Consider the following 18572-nt stretch of genomic DNA (forward strand, 5'->3'; position numbering starts at 1 on the left):
TGTGGCACATTCTTGGGTTGCAGGTTCGATCTGGCCCCAGTTGGGGCATGTGCAGGAGGCAACCCATTGATGTGTCTCTCTCACACTGATTTCTCTCCCTCTCTCTCTAAAAAAATCAATGATAAAAATATCCTTGGGTGAAGTGTAACAACAACAACAAAAAACTGCAAAGATGGAATTTGAGCGAATGAACCATGGGACTTGCTGACCCAGTCCTCTGTCCCCATTTTACCAAGGCCTCTGTGAGACTAGACTAGTACAGACATTACATATTGAAGCCCTTCGCTTATTACAAGCTACTCTCCCTTTTTTGTTCTTTAGCGTTAAGGCGTCATATTTATTATTTCCCTAGGTAAGCTTTATTAAAGGGGACATGAGAAAAATAGTTGTTTTAAAAAAGGCATTGAGTCTGATCCAGTGGAGGAGTACTGTTGCTCTAAAGTTCCCAAGCCTGGCCACAGGGAGGCCAAGATGTGAGCACGTACTGCCCTCTGGTGGCCCCAGAAAATGCAGCAAGCACAAACTGCTCTCCCAGTCCTGAGAACCCCTCCAGCAGCCAAGGGTCATGTTGCAGGTTCAAGGGTGGTGGAATGCTGCTCCCCACCAGCCCTGACCACACCCCTGCCCAGCATCTCTGAACTGGGAAGAAGAGGTAGGTGAGAAATGTTTGAATGGTTCAAAGTAAATGCCAATGAAAGATTTCATCAACCCTGCAAACACCACTTACCACCCCTCTGACAGGACTCTCCACCTTGCCCCCCTCCACTGGAAGAAGTTCGGGTTAAACCTTTCCTCCTATAAAATGGGGACACTGTTCATTCCATAAGATTGTGAGAACTGAGATAAGGCATGCAAAGTGCTGAATCCTGACACACTTACTCAACAAACATTGGTTCTTGTTATACTGTCACCCCCTGGGGTCTGAGGGAGTGTGTCCTATGGCCACACTCCACTCCTGTTGTTCTGGCTGTGGGAGCTTATGAACCCCTTCCAAGTATGTGAATCTTGAGTCTTCCTTCCTAGTCCCTGCCAGGGTCTCCTTCCACCCCTCCCCAGCTCTTGACCAGGTCAAATCAGATGTTACAGCAGCATTATTCACAATATCCCAGTGATGTAAATGCCCACCAACGGACTAATGAATAAAATTCAACACCATCCATACAATAGAGTATTACTCAGCCGTTAAAGGAAATGAAGTACTAACACAGGGGTCCTCAAACTTTTTAAACAGGGGGCCAGTTCACTGTCCCTCAGACCGTTGGAGGGCCGGACTATAGTTTAAAAAAAAAAAAAACTATGAACAAATTCCTATGCACACTGCACATATCTTATTTTGAAGTAAAAAAACAAAACGGCAAAAACACCCGCATGTGGCCCACGGGCCGTAGTTTGAGGACGCCTGTACTAACACATGCGTCAACATAGATGAACCTTGAAATCATGCTAAGTGAAGAAAGCCACACACAAAAGGCCACATACTACATAATTCCATTTATATGAAATATCCAGAAGGTATAAATCCACAGAACAGGTTGGCAGGGGCTGGGGCATGGGGGTAATGGTGCGTGATTAAGTGGTTTCCCTTCTGGGTGATGATGATGTTTTGGAGGATTTTGATGGTTGTCCATTGTGAATGTACTTTAAAATAGTCACAAAAGTTCTGTTACATTTATATTAGCAAAAAAGAGAAACGTTAAGAGCCGAGCCTATCTCATTAACCTTACTCACCATATGCTAGGACAGCAGGCGAGATGCATGCTACCTTTTGGAGAGACTTTCCCAAGTAAAAGGGGCTCAGTCCGTGTACCGACTTCCTCCTACAATATTCAGCAGGCAGCTGTCACTCCTCCCTCAGAGAAAAGTGAACATTGGAGAAGAAAAATGTGCTGCTCCAACACTTTTCCCCTTCTGGAATCACAGTGTGTAGTGGATTAAAATAGTCATAAATTCACAAAATTTTTGATACCCATCAAGCAACAGGGCCTATGGCCCTTAACTTGGAGCAAACTAAAACTGCTCGGCTGTTAGAATATGGGGGAAATGACACTAGGTCAGTTTGGGGCGCAGACCTTGAAAAACTGACAACTTTCATTTTTCTCAAGATACTTGGTTTTAAAACCTATCTACCACGCTCATGTAAGAAAGTACAAGTCGCCCTGGAACAGCCCCTGTGGGGAGGAACTGAGACCCCAACTGGACTCCCAGATAAAAGCCTGTAGCAAGTCCACAGCCAGGTAAATAAGCCCTTTGTAAAGTAAGTTCTCCAGACCCAGTCAAGTTCATCCAGCTACTCACACCAAGCCCAGCCAACATTGCTCATTTGTGAATAAAATAAATGACTGATTTTGTTCTAAGCCACCAAGCTGTGAGGTCGTTTGTAATAAAGCGTTAGATAACCACAACACAGGGGCAAGTCCCTTCACTTTCTGGGAAGTATAAGGAGTTGAGAGTGTGCCTGAATAGCTTTATTAAAAACCTAGCTGGGATATATACAGCAGCTACTTTTTATATCCCATTAAAGAATTGGGTGCCACGTTTAGGTCTGGTCTTTTGAGGGAAATTATGCTGGGAGCTCCTCTATGCATCTAGCACTGTTCTAAGCATAGAATGGTTAAGACCGATGGGGTTGTGGATCTGGGACAGGCTACCTAATAATTAGGGTGTCTGAAATACATGCGTTAACGAATTGAAATTATCATCTGAGGATGTGCTTCATCACACTGTACCAGCTCTGGAAGACGCTCAAGATCATTCTATTTCATCTCACTGAAGCAGATGTTGGGAGGAGGATGCTGTTTCTCCACTTCCAAAAGGGTTGACCACAAAAAGTTCAGATGGGCTGGGAAGGTACCACTCCTACTGACAAGGAAAGGCAGCTCTAAGCTGAAAAATGGTGACTGGAAAGGCAGAGAAATCTTCTCCCTCACACTTTAGTTCATGTAACAGAGGTGCTTGCTTATTTATCTATTTATTTATTAAACCTATTCTGGGATCAAAAGCTAGCGATAACTGCTTTCTTTGTATGTTTGGTAGAAAACAATTACTTCATACTCTCCTCCTAAATCAAGTCCCTCTCAACACACACGCAGGATCATTCCCATTAGAATACAAACACGATATATATGTGTGTGTGTGTGTGTGTATATGGTGGGGGAAAGTATGTTTCCAGTATGGAGAACAATAATAATAATTCTATAAGGATAAACTTTCACATACACTGAGTGGCCAGATTATTATGATCTCTGAACACATAATAATCTGGCCACTCAGTGTACTTCTCTTGAGTACCTCATTTATTTGATATCGAAGATACTATAAATCGTGCACCTGATCAGCTTTCCCCTTTGCACTGGCTGATAGAAAGCTCAGGGCAAATAGGTGGTTGATCTCCAGCAAAAGTCTAGAATACTTTTGGTACCCATTTGAGATACAAATACACTGAGTGGCCAGATTATTATGCGTTCAGAGATCATAATAATCTGGCCACTCAGTGTACACCTGTAAACCCACACCCTGTCTAGTACTTCCCCTCTTAAAAGAATATAAAAGGCAAACTTCCTCTACACCATCACCACTGCCCCTTTTTCTGATTCTCTTTACTTCAAAACTCCGTCTGCTAATATCTCATCAGTCCACTCCAACCAGAATTTGACCCTCATCGCTCTATAAAACTCCTATCATCCATGATGGTCTTTCCTTTTATTATTAAATCCCAGAGGTGAATATCCAATCCATGAGAAGCATCTGAAGTAACAGTTAATTTGCCATCTCTATCCTTGTGGAAAGGTTTCTTCACTAGCTTTCAAGACCTTCCTTGCTTTCCACCTTACTATCTACCTGTCTGTTGGTCTCCTTTGCTGGCTTCCTCTAACCCCCGTAAACTGTAAGTTAGAGTGAAGCAGGGCTCAATCTCCCCAAAGTGTGCTTATCAACATTCTCCCTCTAAAACTCATCTAGTCTGGAATTCTCAACCTTAGCACTATTAACATTTTGTTGTTGTTTTTGTACTTTTCCTTTTAATCTGTGCGCCTTTTTTAAAAAATTTCAACCTCCCCCCTTTGGCAATCATAAGCCTGTTCTCTAGATCTATGGGTTTATTGTTTCTTTTTTTCTTTTTTTTTATTTCACATGGAAGTGAAATCATAGAGTATTTGTCTTTCTGACTTATTTCACTTAGCATAATATACTTTAGGTCCACCCACATTGTTGCAAAGTGCAACATTTCATTTTTTTTATTGCTCAGTAATATTCCATTTTATATATACACATCTTCTTTATCTAATCATTTCTGGACACCTAGGTTACTTCCATATCTTGGCTATTGTAAATAATGCTGCAATGAACATAAGGGTACATATATATTAATTCGTACTTTTGTTTTCCTCAAATAAAAACCCAGAAATGATATTGTTGGATTGTATGACAGTTCTATTTTTAATTTTTTTGAGGAAAATCCAGTTTTCCATAGTGGCTGCACTATTTCGCAATCCCACCAACATTTTAACAATATTAATCCTTCCAATCCATGAGTATGGTATGTCCTTCGATTTATTTGTACCCTCTTCACTTTTTCAGTGTCTTACAGTTTTTTAAAGGCTTATACTCTTTTGACCTAGGTTAAATTTATTCCTATTGTTTTATGAAAATGTTAATGGGATTATTTTAATTTCTCCTTTTAAGTATTAGTATATAGAAATGCAACAGATCTGTATATTAATTTTGTATCCTTTACTGAATTCATTTATTAGTTTTAATAGTTTTTTGGTGGAGTCTTTAGTGCTTTCTATATATAGTGTCATATCATCTACAAATAGTTTTATTTCTTCCTTTTTGATTTGGATGCCTTTTATTTCTTTTTCTTGTCTCATTGCTTGGCTAGGACTACTAATACTACTATGTGGAATAGAAGTGGTGATAGTGAGCATCCATGCCTTGTTCCTGATTTTAGAGAAAAGCTTTTGGCTTTAACATTTTGGCTCAGATAAATCTCTGTTGTGGGAGACTGTTCTGTACATTGTAGAATGTCTAGCAACATTCTTGGCGTCTACTCACTAGATGCCAATAGCAGCCCCAATCAAAAATGTGTCTCCAGATATTGCCAGAAGCCCCCTGGGGGACAAAAATGCTTCTGGTTAAGAACTACTGATCTTGTTCTTTGGCTTTAAATACCAGCTATATACACAGGCAACTACTTAACTTGTCTATAGCCTGAACCTCTCCGCCAATCATCGTCTTCTCTGCACTTATATGCATACCAAGTACATCCCACTTAATATGTCAAAACTACTGATTTAGACTCCTCCCCATATGTGCCCTTCTACCTTGCCTTGCTCAATAACTGATACCTCTCCTGCTCTTAACTTCACACTTTTATCCATCAGTAAATAGTACAGGCTTTGCCTTCAAAACATATCCCAAGTCTGACTTCTTTCCACTACCAACCTAACCTAAGCCCATACAATCTCTCACCAAGATTATTACCTCTTAAAAGTCTCTCTGCTTCCACCCTGGCAGCCCTACATGTCCAACATTGTTAGAAATGTAAATTCTACTAATTAGTAAATCAAAAACTCTGAGGATGACACAAAGAATGGGTATTAAGTCCTCCACATCAAACACCTAAGCCACTCCCCTGCCCTCATCTCTCCAATTATATTCCCTAAACCACTTTCTTCCTAGCTTACCCTGCATTCATACCAAACTTCCTGCATTCTAAACACACTCAGGACACTCACATTACAGGGACTTTTCATTAGTCGTACCTCTTCCCTGGAAAATTATTCACCCTCCCAGATAGATATTCTTTAAGTGTCACCTTCTCATTGAGGCCTTCTCTGACTATATAAAGTAAGAACACCTTTTTCCTAAACCAGCCTCCTTTATTACTCTTAATTTTTCACCAAATTACTTGTCATTATCTAACAGGGCATATATGTTTTGTTTATTGTCTGCCTCCCTACATTCGACTATGTAAACTCCATATGGACAGAACTTTATTTTATTTGCTGCTCTACTTTCAGCAACTAGAAAAGAATCTGGTACTCAACAGGTTGGTAGCAGTGGTAGTGGAAAGAAGTCAGAGTTGGGATATGTTTTGTAGGCAAAGCCTGTACGATTTACTGATGGATAAAAGTGTGTTGTTGCCCAGCTGGGTGTGGCTCAGCAGTTAGTGTCAATCCAGGAACCAAGAGGTCACAGGTTCGATTCCCGATCAGGGCCTATGCCCAGGTTGCAGGTTCGATCCCCTGTAGGGGGCGTGCAGGAAGCAGCCAATCAATGATTCTCTCTCATCATTGATGTTTCTTTCTCTCTCTCCCTCTCCCTTTCTCTCTCTGAAATCAATTAAAAAATATATTTAAAAAATAAAAATAAATGTTAACTTTCTCAGGGAATGGTTGCTTATGGTTGATTAGAGGAAAAATACAATATTATTTAAGTAACTGACAAGAAAATTCAGCAGAAAACAGAGCCCACCCAAACTGTAAGGTGAATGAGAAAGGCAAAATGCAGCATTTGGGAGTAAAGGCTAAGTAGTTCACAGTAAATAAATCACTGGTTAGCAAAGTTTAGGAAGACTTCAGAACTAACCCTAGAAGGAATGTAGGCTTTATGTAAGCTGAAGACAGATGAAATTCCAGAGAAGAGAATACCATGTGCAGTACCAGGGAAGTAGAAGAGATCTGCTAAGTATAGTTTTCCCAAAGTGTGTTCATTGGAAATATCATTACCTTGAAGAATAGTTAAGTGAAAGGATGGGAAAAGATAAGAAAAGGCTGGATTAAATAACTTTAAACAGGTTTCTTTAATGCAAGACTTCTTGTTGACTTTAACATGTGTAATATTAACCTCTAAGAGAGGAAATATAGTACAATATCTTTCCCTGTCTTAATCACACAACCTTTTTTGTTTTGGTCAAATACACAAACCTGTGGCCTAGCTTCATTTTTATCTCTAACTAGAGGCCCGGTGCATGAATTCGTGCACGGGTGGGGTCCAGCCAGCCTGCCCCAATCAGGGCTGATCGGGCCAGGCCAGCTGGGGGGAGGGGCCGTGGGCAGTTGGCCGGCTGGCCCCGCCCCCTGGTGGAACTCCTGGTCAAACTCCCAGTCGAGGGGACAATTTGCATATTGGCCTTTTATTATATAGAATGTTAGTGACATTTTTATCTGTCCTATTTTGCTATAATTTGCCTATTAAGTTAATATAGTAATAATGTCTCCCCAAACAAAAGACCCCTCTTATTACTATATTTAAGCCAAGTCAAACTCTAATTCTGAAAACAGAGGCCAGCTGAAGATTAACACAAATATTCCACTTGGGAAATAAAATCCTGAATGTTATTTTCACCACTCCATTCTCTCTTTTTAATATATTTTTATTGATTTCAGAGAGAAAGGGAGAAGGAGAGAAAGAAACATCAATGATAAGAGAAAATCATTTATTGGCTATCTCCAGCATGTTCCACACTGTGGACCAAGACCACAACCAGGCATGTGCCCTGACCAAGAATCAAGCCATGACCTCCTATTCATAGGTCGACGCTCATCCACTGAGCCATGCCAGCCAGGCTCACCACTCCATTCTTTATTCAATTTGTAATAATCCAATATGAGAACAATTTAAGCCTATAGTATTTTAAGTGTTTTTTTAATGCTTTAAGCCTATGTGTGGGAGGCAACCAATTCATGTGTCTCTCTCACATTGATGTTTCTCTCTCTGTCTTGACCCCTCCCTTCCACTCTAAAAAAAAAAAAAAAAAAAAATCAATGGAAAAAATATCCTCAGGGAGGATTAACAACAAAAGAAACAAGCAAAATCATACCACTGCAGCAGCTGAAAGGTACTGAAGAGATCACCAGTCCAGTCTGCCACATAGGCCCCATCACCATTTTTATAACAAAGAAATCATGATGCCTTTACTCAGTCAATAATCAGGTACCAAAAAAAGCAGCAGCACCCAGGTCACCTAACATTCCAGTACAGTATATGGACATGTTTTAACTAAAGAAACTTTAAAAATTAATAAAGAATGATCTAAAACATTATAAAATCTGAGGTAAATCAAGTCTTGAAAATACATGGTCAAAGAAAGAAAAGACATTTTTTTTCTACAAAAGAGGCAAGACAAATTGTAAAAGCTAGAGATTTATTATTTTGTGATTAATAACTGTCAAATTGGTTATGACACTATCCCACACTGTATACCACCATTCACCAGTACAAGTTTTTAAACCAGACTGAGGCATAAGGCAGAGAAAGCAAAGACACATGAGTAATCCTAAACAACTTCCTCTAGCCATGCCTCCCACCTTGACCTTCATACAAGTTTTCCTCCTGGGGAAAGTGTCAGAACAGTGCATGGCTGGTGGGCAACCTGACCTCTTGACCCTTTTTAAAAGCAAGCAACTTACAGAAGTAATGCAATTCAACTCGTATTTCCTTTGATTTTATTGGTCTGAACTCATTTTAGGTAACTTTTAACATTTTAATTTCCTGTACATGAGACTATAATGACCTAAGAGAATACTGAACCAGAGTCAGCCAAATATATTACTGACCCAAAGTTATGTTTAATTGGTCCTAAAGGAATGTACCACACCAACAATTTGAGAGTTAGGCAAACAGAACTTCTCTGAGGAGGAAAGAAAAAGGCTGTAGAACAGCCAAATGTACTCAACATTGTTTAAACGGCTCTTGTTTATCACCCCTGAATGATACCTGTTTACTACATTATATGCACAGAAATCCTAACAGAACCTTCGTTACCAGTATTATTTAGGCTGGCCCACTCCAGGATAGATCCCCACCCCCTCCCCCAAGTTCCCCTCTCTCTGAGGCTCTGAAAAGCACAATATTTACCTATTTCTTAATAAACTACCGAAACACTTCAGAAACAAGTAGCTCACAAATCATTTTAAATTCATGTATTGCCTGTGCATGAGAAATCTGATAAACCCAAAAGATAGATCTATTTTTATATGGCGATTAAAAATAACTGAAACATCAAGACACTTTCAGTGAAAGCAACATTTCAATTACAAACTGTAATGCCTGTTAAACTATCTATGGGAGAAGCTGAAAAGTCCTAGGCAAATGCACTTTTGGATTATTATTACAGTGCTCCTTCAGTCTGCACGAAAATTAAGGTAATTTACAATTAATCAGTGAATGTTGAGACAATGTTACATTATGTTGTCTGTACAATTAATTAAATGTCCTTAAAGAGATAACCAGAATCAGCTTTTCTACTAAATAGTCAACAAACCTGACTAACTGGCACTTTTGCTGAAAAATGTTTATCAAAGATGCTGTAAGATTCTACACAATAAGAAAATACTTAACTTGAAAGTATTTCCTTATCTTTACTTTTAAGTGTTTTGCTCAAGATAATCTACTGCTGTATGTTTCTAGAAATGCATTCCCAAATGTGCATAATATATTGTATACAAATAAAGTAAAATTGTCAGTAGTGTAAATCTTACAGCATTTTGTTTGCAAAAATACATGCCAAAGTCACAATAAGCAATATTGTAACCCAAAATTATAGATTTGCTTCTTTTAATGCTTTTATTCTACATAAATTACTACCATAGGCTAATGTTTAAAAAGCAAATAAATTGGACAGATGCAGGACAAAAATCTGTTCACCCACTATAAAAGGTGATGTTTTTTTAAAAATTACAATAAATGCAGAAGTGTTTGATGCATGCAGTAGCCTTAAATGAAAAAGCATTGATTCCCATTGTTCCACAAGGAAAATAAAACACACAGAGAAACCCACATTATCTTACTGTACTCCACCTTAAAATGCATCATATTGGGTTTGTTTATAACAGCACAGAATTTCAAAAGTCAAAATGAAATAAAGCAGGTATTTTAAAGATTTAAGAGCCGTTATCAAAAATAAATTACATTTTTTTCAAGATACAGAAATGCTGCTATGATGGCTGGGAGCCCAGTAATCTTTCAATAGCCGCATTGATATCACCTCCCGTTGCTATCAGCGCTTGCAAGTTTGCTTCACGGTTCAAAAACCCCATTGCACTGAGTTGTTCCAGTTGTTGCTGAAATCTGACTTCTGGACTCTGTAGCTGTCAAGAAAAAAAAAATTAACCAAAAGTCTGAGCTACAAAAGCACTGGCCTCTCTTGAAACATGTTCAACATATTTAAAAGACCACTAGCACTTTATTTTGCTAATTTATACCTAAACAATCATGTCAAATAGATCACATACTTAAAAAATTTTTTAATAAACTCAACCATTATTTTACATATATTTAAGAAGCTCATAAATAAATAGGAAATCTAATATGCAAATAGCTTAGAATTAGATTACTTATTTTGTAGCTATTGACCAACTGGGTAATTATAAAAGCCATGTCCTTCTGTATAAAATTCTAAAGTTCTACTGAGGCTTATTTCTGCACTAGCCAAAGTCTTCAGAAAAGAGTTCCAGTTTCAGGCCCACAGACTATACTTCTGACAATTCAGCTGTGTCATATCTTTCTTCAGAAATGAGGTTAAGACAAAAATACATAAATGATTAATCAACTCTGCCAACCTGATAATGGGGAAGCCTATAGATTATTCAACTTCTATAACAACTCTCTCCAACAGCTAAAACCTTTTTTCTTATTAAGTTCATGAATTTTTACTGAGCCAGAGCTATGCAAGGTACTGAGGATACAAATACTTGTGTTAGATAAAACCCTGCCCTGCTTATTGTATTTAATAAAACTTGAAAATCAGAAAGCATGCTATATTTTTGTCAGGCAGAAGTTTGGAGGCAACCTACCATGCCAGATTTGAACTATAATCATCTGTGTTCAACGGCAGATTCTTGGTTAAGCCAATAAATACTTCCAGATACAAGAACATTATTACGAGCCCACATTTTTTAGACATATTTGTGAGGTATATTCATGTAACACCAACTTACTAGAGGAGGTAGTAGTGAGGTAGGATATTTTTTAATCTTTTTAAATTTTTTCAATTGCAGTTGACATACATTAGTTTCAGGTGTACACTCCAGTGATCAGACATAATAAAACTTAAATGATCATCCTGAAAAATCTCACACACATCTGACACCATATATAGTTATTCCCTATGCTGGACTTTACACCCCTATGACTACACTATAACTAGTTTGTATTCTTAATCCCTTCACCTTTTTACCCACCCCCCTTCCCATCTGTCAAAATTTTCTCTGTATATATGTTTCTGTTTTGCTTGTTCATGTTAATTTTTAGATTCAATTGTTGATAGATATTTGTCATTTTATTGTTCTTATTTTTTTTATCTTTTCTTTTTCTTCTTCTTAAAGAAGACCCTTTAACATTTCATGTAATACTGGTTTGAACACCTTTAGCTTTTCCTGGTCTGGGAAACTCTTTATCTGACCTTCCATTCTAAATGACAGCTTGGCTGGGTAGAGTAATCTTGGTTGTAGATCCTTGCTTTTCATCACTTTGAATATTATCTTGCCATTTCTTTCTGGCCTGCAAAGTTTCTGTTGAGAAATCTGCTGACAGTCGTATGGGCACTCTCTTGTTGGTTAACTAACTGCTTTTCTCTTGCTGCTTTTAATATTTTCTCTTTGTCTTTAACCTTTGGCATTTTAATTATGATGTGTCTTTGTGTGAACTTCTTTGGGTTCATCTTGTTTGGGACTCTATGCTTCCTGGGACTTGTATGTCTATTTCTTTCACCAGGTAAGGGAAGTTTTCTGTCATTACTTTTTCAAGTAGTTTTTCAATTTCCTGATCCTACTCTTCTTCCAGCACCCCCTGATACAAATGTTGATATGCTTGAAGTTGTCCCAGGGGCTCCTTACACTTTCTTTTTTCTTTTTGCTGTTCTGATTCGGTGTTGTTTCCTTATGTTCCAAATTCTTGATTTTGATTCTCAGCAGCCTTACTCTACTGTTGATCCTCTGTAAATTATTTTTTTAGTTAGTGTATCCTTCATTCCTAACTGATCCTTTTTTTATATTGTTGTTCTCACTAAGTTCCTTGAATTTCTCAGAAAGTTCCTTGAGCATTATTATAACCAGTGTTTTGAACTCTGTACCTAATAGTTTTCTTGCTTCCATCATTTAGTTCTTTTTCTGGAGATTTCTTCTGTTCTTTGTCTCTGCATTTTGGTTGCTTCCCTGTGTTTGTTTCTACGTATTAGATCTGCTATGTCTCCCACACTTGGTAGAGTTGCCTTGGGTAGTGGTGCCCTGTAAGGCACAGTGGCTCAGCCTCTGCAGTCTTCTGAGCTGGGCACTTCAGGTGTGCCCGTCTGAGCTGTGTGCACTGACCTATTGTAGTTGAGCCTTGATTTATGTTGGTGTCACTGGGAGGGGTTGAGCCTCAGCCATCACTTGGGAGGACCAGCTGCTACTACAGTGGAAGAGCAGCTGAGCCAAGATATCCCTCCTGATTTTAAACCACACGTGGGTGTGGGACCAGCCAGTGCTATGATTCTGCTCCAGGTTGCCGCCCCTCCCAGCAGTCTTCATGTGCTTCTTCTTTAATTCCTTAGTTGTAGTACTTCTGCTCAGCTAGATTTTAGGTGGTTCTGAATGATGATTATTCTGTAATTTAACAGTGATTTTGATGTGGTAGTGGAAAGTAGTGAGTACCATGTTTACCTATGCTGCCATCTTGACTAGAAGGATTTTTTTTTTAAATCAAAATACAAAGACTAGATAGATTATAGTTGTTCAGGAAATTATTTGGGATAACCAAGTTCCTTATTCCTCCCTGACAAACTTTTATAAAATTAACATATTTAAATAATTTTCAAATAGGGACTCCAAAAAAGAATGCATTTTTAAAGACATCTTCTAAAAAATAAGGCAAAGTTTTAGTATTTCTTCTCTACAACTAAAATGTTTCTTTTTGTGTCTAATATAGTATCAAAGTTAACAATTTTTGAAAGGCCTGCTTTAGAATAAATATTCTTAAGATTGTACTTCAGGTTATAATCTGAACCCTAAAAGACTGCCACTTTCTTTCCTTTCATTTTCTTTTGAGAGGGGGAGGGGATTTCTAACATTAAGGAATGTAAAGAGTTAGCAGAAAAGAATCACTACCTGAGGATTTACTGCAGCAAGAGCCTGCAGCATTTGTTGGATAAACTGCTGGTGTCCAGGTTCCGTGGTTCCTTCCGTGGGTCTTGGGTTTTCACTAGGGGCAGAGCTAGAGCCATTGGTTCCTGAAGAGCCTCCAGTGCTTCCTAATGTCCCCAGGCCAGGAGTAAAGCTAGGGAAAGCACAAATTGGTAGTAAACCTAAATTCCTGGACTTATATGTCTATTTCATACAAGAGGCCAGACCAGGGCAGTTGGTAATAAATCAGTCACATTTTAACATAATAGTAGCCAAGTTATACTCTCTAAATGAGAGCTTTTTTTAACTTTGAAAATTAAAATCAATGTCTTGAAAATAATCTCAGCAGTCCTGGCCTGTGTGGCTGAGTTGTTTGAGCATTGTTCCATGCACCAAAGGATCTCAAGCTTGACACCCAGCCAGGGCGTATGCCAGGATTTGGGGCTCGATCCCCAGTAGGGGGCATGCAGGAGGCAGCCAATCACTGTTTCTCCCTCACATCGATGTTTTTTTCTCTCTCCCTTTCTCTAAAAATAAAAAAAATCAATACAAATCGTATTAAAGAAATAAAAAACTATCTCAACAAAAATAAAAGGCAAAATGATATTAAGCCTAATATTCTCCAAGAGAGAAAGTAACTATCATACACTTTTGTAATCTACCCCAAATAAGCCTACCCTGGGATGAGGCCGGGTGCTTCCGTTGCTAATGTCTGCAAACCCTGCTGAATCTGCAATAAGGCCTGCATTGCTCTAGGGTTTGACATTGCCGATAATGTATCAGGATTCTGCATCTAAGGAAGAAAGAAAACCAATGGTTATTGAGGGATTACATCAGTGAAGGTAAAATTTAAATGTTTTCTTTGCTATGTTTTTGGAGAAAAGTAAGAAACCGTACTGTTAAGACATTGGTAATCCATAATTTCTTTCCCAAAATAAATACAAGCACAAACCTCTCTGATAGCAAACCTAGTGTGCACAGTTTTACTAGATCTCCTCCCACCCAAATCCATCATGAAAACTAATTTTTCATAATAAAAGACAATTAGGAGCTCCTCTGGAAGCCACACCTGTTCTCTTTCTCCAACAGAAGATGAAAATTTTATTTCTAAGTGACAACTCCAAAAGGCACAGTTAACGTAACATGGTGAAAACCACATATTCCTCCTGACCAAGTGTTACCTGTTGCTGATGTAACAATTTTACCAGTAAACTACACTCTAAAACAAGTTCCAAATTTGAAGTTAATACAAATGTCCTGAGTTCAGCTTCACTACTTCCAAATATACACCACCTGACTAACCAATATAGATAGGCTTCCATCATTACAATAGATCAAGAGCACTAAAGAATCTTGGATAAGGTTTTACATGCCTGAGAATCATTTACATAATATTTAACAGAGAACTGCAAAGACTAATAACTTCATAACACCAAGAATGACTTCTTTTCTATTTCTGTAAGTAATAAAATACCATGGCAACCTCAAATACTTTTCAATAATAAAAATCTTCCTTATATGACAACAATGACCATTTTAATCCTGCTAATTCCAAGTTTTGAGGAAATGAGATTTACCTCTCGAAAAACAGGCATTCTATTAATTTGGAGGAATTAAAACTTTACAAAGAAACCAAACCTGCAAAATAGAATGCGGTAGCTCTTTCCAATTACTCAAGAATAGTTAATGTATAACATGACACAATGAAGCACTTCGAAGTTAGTATAGTGAAAGAAAATGGTTAATGCATTAACAAAACATTCAAAATCCTAAATTCTCAAAAGCAAAAACAAAATGGTCCTTTCCTCAGAATTTAAGAAATCAAGCAGACCTAGCTGGTTTGGCACAGTTGCCCTGCAGACTGAAGGGTTCCGAGTTCGATTCCGGTCAAGGGCACATGCCAGGGTTGCGGGCTGGATCCCCAGTAGGGGACATGCAGGAGGCAGCCGATCAATGATTCTCTCCCATCATTAATGTTTCTATCTCTCCCTCTCCCTTCCTCTGAAATAAATTTTAAAAATGTATTAAAAGAAATACAAGCAAAAAACAAAGTATCAGCAATGAAATGGGGCTTGGGTAAGATCAAGCTGAATTCTCTTTGAAATGATAGCATTATCAGACTTTATTCTATGTTTTGCTATCAACCAAAGAGCAAAGAAAAATGTTTATCAACAAACTTTTTCAAGCAAACCATTACTGAAGATAGCTAGCATCTTTTCTTACTCACTTGTTGGAGGAAAGTTGGGAGCTGTTGTCTCATTTGTTCTTGAAGCTGAGGATTTCCAGCAAATAGGGGATTATTCAGCATCATCTATGGGGCAAGTGTTCAAACAATTTTAACTGGAAATAATTGAAACAAGTAATGTACCTTGTTTAATAGTCTATCTTCCCCCAAGTGCCTAACCTGGCACTTAAAAAAGAGGAAGGTAGAACATGAATAAAAAAGGAAGGGAAGATACTGTCCACAAGAATGATCTTCAGAAAAAAACAAAAGGCATCTTCTCTCTCAATGAGATTGATGATTATGATAATGACATGCAATATCCTAAAAATTAAAAGCAATCATTCTTAAGCTTTTCTTTGAGCAAAGGTGAATATCTGCTCTTGAAAGAAAAATGGGAGTAACTGGCATTCATAAGGATTACATATTCTGCTACACTGACAGAATAAACAATACAGGAAACTATACTTGGTTTGCTTAGACACCTCGACACACAAGTGGCAAGCACAGAGAAAAATCCAGATCTGGAACCACTATATCCACTTGCCAACTATAAAACAGCTGATATCAGGTCCAGAAAAATAACAGCACAGAACAGCAACCACCTTGCCAGAGAAATGGAGCTGCTAGGTGAAAATCAGCCCAGGACTAGCATCAACAGATCTCTGAGAAAAGTATTAAAATACTTTAAGACCTGAAAGATGTAAATCCATTTGAGAACACCAAGATTAGCCTCTGGATTTCACCTCACTATTACCAGAGAAGAGAAAAGTATCATGTTGCCTAACCTTCAAATAGGTATTAAAATTAGAAAATCAGGGTCAATATTAACATGAAAATAAAATTACAATACACAATCAGTATAACCAGAAACGAATAAATGCTCATAATTTTAAAAAGACAACTTTTGTATCGGTTTTCCTCCAGAGTGAAGCATCAACTAAAAATAATTTACTGTAATTTAAATATCTAAATATACATTTAGTTAGTCTAGTTACTGGCCTAAAGTTGGGGGGGAATGATCCTTGCCCTCAACTAGTTAATCATATTTGAAATAATTATATGTAAATGTTGGAAGTAGAAAGAATTCCTCTCTTCCTCCTTTAGTTAATCTATAGTTGCAAAGTGGATTAGGTAATTTTTTTTTAAAGTATATAAAACAGGCCCTAGCTGGTTTGGCTGAGTGGATACAGCATCAGCCTACAGACTGAAGGGTCCTGGGTTGGATTCTGGTCAAGGGAACATGCCCAGGTTGCGGGCTCGATCCCCAGTAGGGGGCATGCAGGAGGCAGCCAATCAATGACTGTCTCTCATCATTGATGTTTCTCTTTCTCTCTCCCTCCCTCCCTCTCTTTTCTGCTCTAAATTTATTAAAAATAATTTTTTAAAAACTCTCTAAAAATATATATATATCAGGAAGAAGTTGATGTTTTATGGATAAGTAGAATTTATTTCAAAGTGACCAATAAGTTCATAGTAAATAAAGTAATTCTTGCTAGAGATCAACAAACCTGTTTCTTTATTGGCTCCAGTCAAATACTTTATTATTATAAACATACTAGAGTCCCGGTGCATGAAATTCGTGCACGAGGAGTGGGGGGTGTCCCTCAGCCCAGCCTGCACTCTCTCCAATCTGGGACCCCTTGAGGGATGCCCGACTGCCCGTTTAGGCCCGATACCGGTGGGATTGGGCCTAAACGGGCAGTCAGACATCCCTCTCACAATCCAGGACTGCTGGCTCCCAACTGCTCGCCTACCTGCATTCCTGATTGCCCCTAACCACTTCTGCCTGCCAGCCTGATCACCCCTAACCACTCCCCTGCCAGCCTGATTGCCCCTAACTGCCCTCCCCTGCAGGCCTGACCACCCTAACTACCCTCCCCTGCAGGCCTGGCCCCCCCCCAACTGTCCTCCCCTGCAGGCCTGGTCACCCCTAACTGCCCTCCCCTGCAGGCCTGGTCACTGCTAACTGCCCTTCCCTGCAGGCCTGGTCACCCCTAACTGCCCTCCCCTGCAGGCCTGGTCCCCCTCCAACTGCCCTTCCCTGCAGGCCCGGTTGCCCCCAACTGCCCTCCTCTGCTGGCCTGGTCACCCCTAACTACCCTCCCCTGCAGGCCTGATCACCCACAACTACCCTCCCTTGCAGGTCTGGTCCCTCCCAACTGTCCTCCCCTGCTGGCCATCTTTTGGCGGCCATCTTGTGTCCACATGGGGGCAGCCATCTTTGACCACATAGGGGCAGACATCTTTGTGTGTTGGAGTGTTGGTCAATTTGCATATTACTCTTTTAATAGATAGCATAGAGGCCTGGTGCACGGGTGGGGACTGGCTGGTTTGCCCTGAAGGGTGTCCCGGATCAGGGTGGGGGTTCCCTTGGGGCATGGGGCGGCCTGGGCAAGGGGCCTGTGGTGGTTTGCAGGCTGGCCACGCCCCCTGGCGACCCAAGCGGAGGCCCTGGTATCTGGGATTTATTTATCTTCTATAATTGAAACTTTGTAGCCTTGAGCGGAGGCCAGGGCCGGCCAGGGTGGGCGGGAAGCTTGGCTTCTTCCATCGATGAGAGCAACCGAAGCCTCCTGCTTGCTCCAGCTCTGTGGCCGCCGCCATATTTGTTGGGTTAATTTGCATACTTGCTCCTGATTGGCTGGTGGGCATGGCTTGTGAGCGTAGTGGGGGTAAGGTCAATTTGCATGTTTCTCTTTTATTAGACAGGATTAATGACGTTATCACAGTTATCTTCCAGAATTCGTGTTATTTGAAAAAGCATATCACCTTAAACTTACTTATTCTTTCTCAGAAAATCATATCTCATTTGATTAGGATATTTTCTCCTAACTTACCTGTTTATATAATAATTTTTACACTCAGACTTTTAAAAAATATCTAAAAATCAAAATCAGAATAGAGAAGCACAAACTTTAATATAATAACCAGAGTATATGACAAATGTTCCTAAATTATCTATAATAAAAGACATCCATATCTAGCCTGCTTTGTCAACATTTTGCTTTAAAGTAAAAATACAGTCGAGGAAAGTGCTCAAGTCATTTTATAAATGTAGAATTGTTAGTACAAATAGCTGGGAATGTGCCTGTTAAAGTCAAAATTTTAAAGCAAAATGTACATTCAATGTTAATTATTAGTCAAATATACATTTAAAAACATACGAACAGTATCACTTTACATATATAATTCCACTTTTTTTAAGTGCAATAATTACAGTAAAGTGTGGCATTTAATACTTATATATT

General features: G+C 39.0%; 1 protein-coding gene across 3 annotated transcripts in view; it reads right to left on the reverse strand.

Moving 5' to 3' along the window:
- Window positions 1-8127: 8127 nt before the first annotated feature.
- UBQLN1 (ubiquilin 1) overlaps window positions 8128-18572 on the reverse strand; it is a 43382-nt gene continuing 32937 nt past the window's right edge. The window contains exons 8-11 of one of the 3 annotated variants that reach the window (XM_054727725.1): window positions 15328-15411; window positions 13778-13893; window positions 13086-13254; window positions 8128-10085 (exon numbers count right to left, since the gene is read on the reverse strand). In XM_054727725.1, the coding sequence (XP_054583700.1) occupies window positions 9939-10085; window positions 13086-13254; window positions 13778-13893; window positions 15328-15411 (516 nt within the window). In that variant the 3' untranslated portion in view covers window positions 8128-9938. Of the gene's footprint in view, window positions 10092-13085; window positions 13255-13777; window positions 13894-15327; window positions 15412-18572 lie in introns of all 3 variants that reach the window. The other 2 variants (XM_054727724.1, XM_054727726.1) reach the window with 2 other exon arrangements.

This window comes from Eptesicus fuscus, chromosome 15 (assembly GCF_027574615.1).
Source record: "Eptesicus fuscus isolate TK198812 chromosome 15, DD_ASM_mEF_20220401, whole genome shotgun sequence".
NCBI lineage: Eukaryota > Metazoa > Chordata > Mammalia > Chiroptera > Vespertilionidae > Eptesicus > Eptesicus fuscus.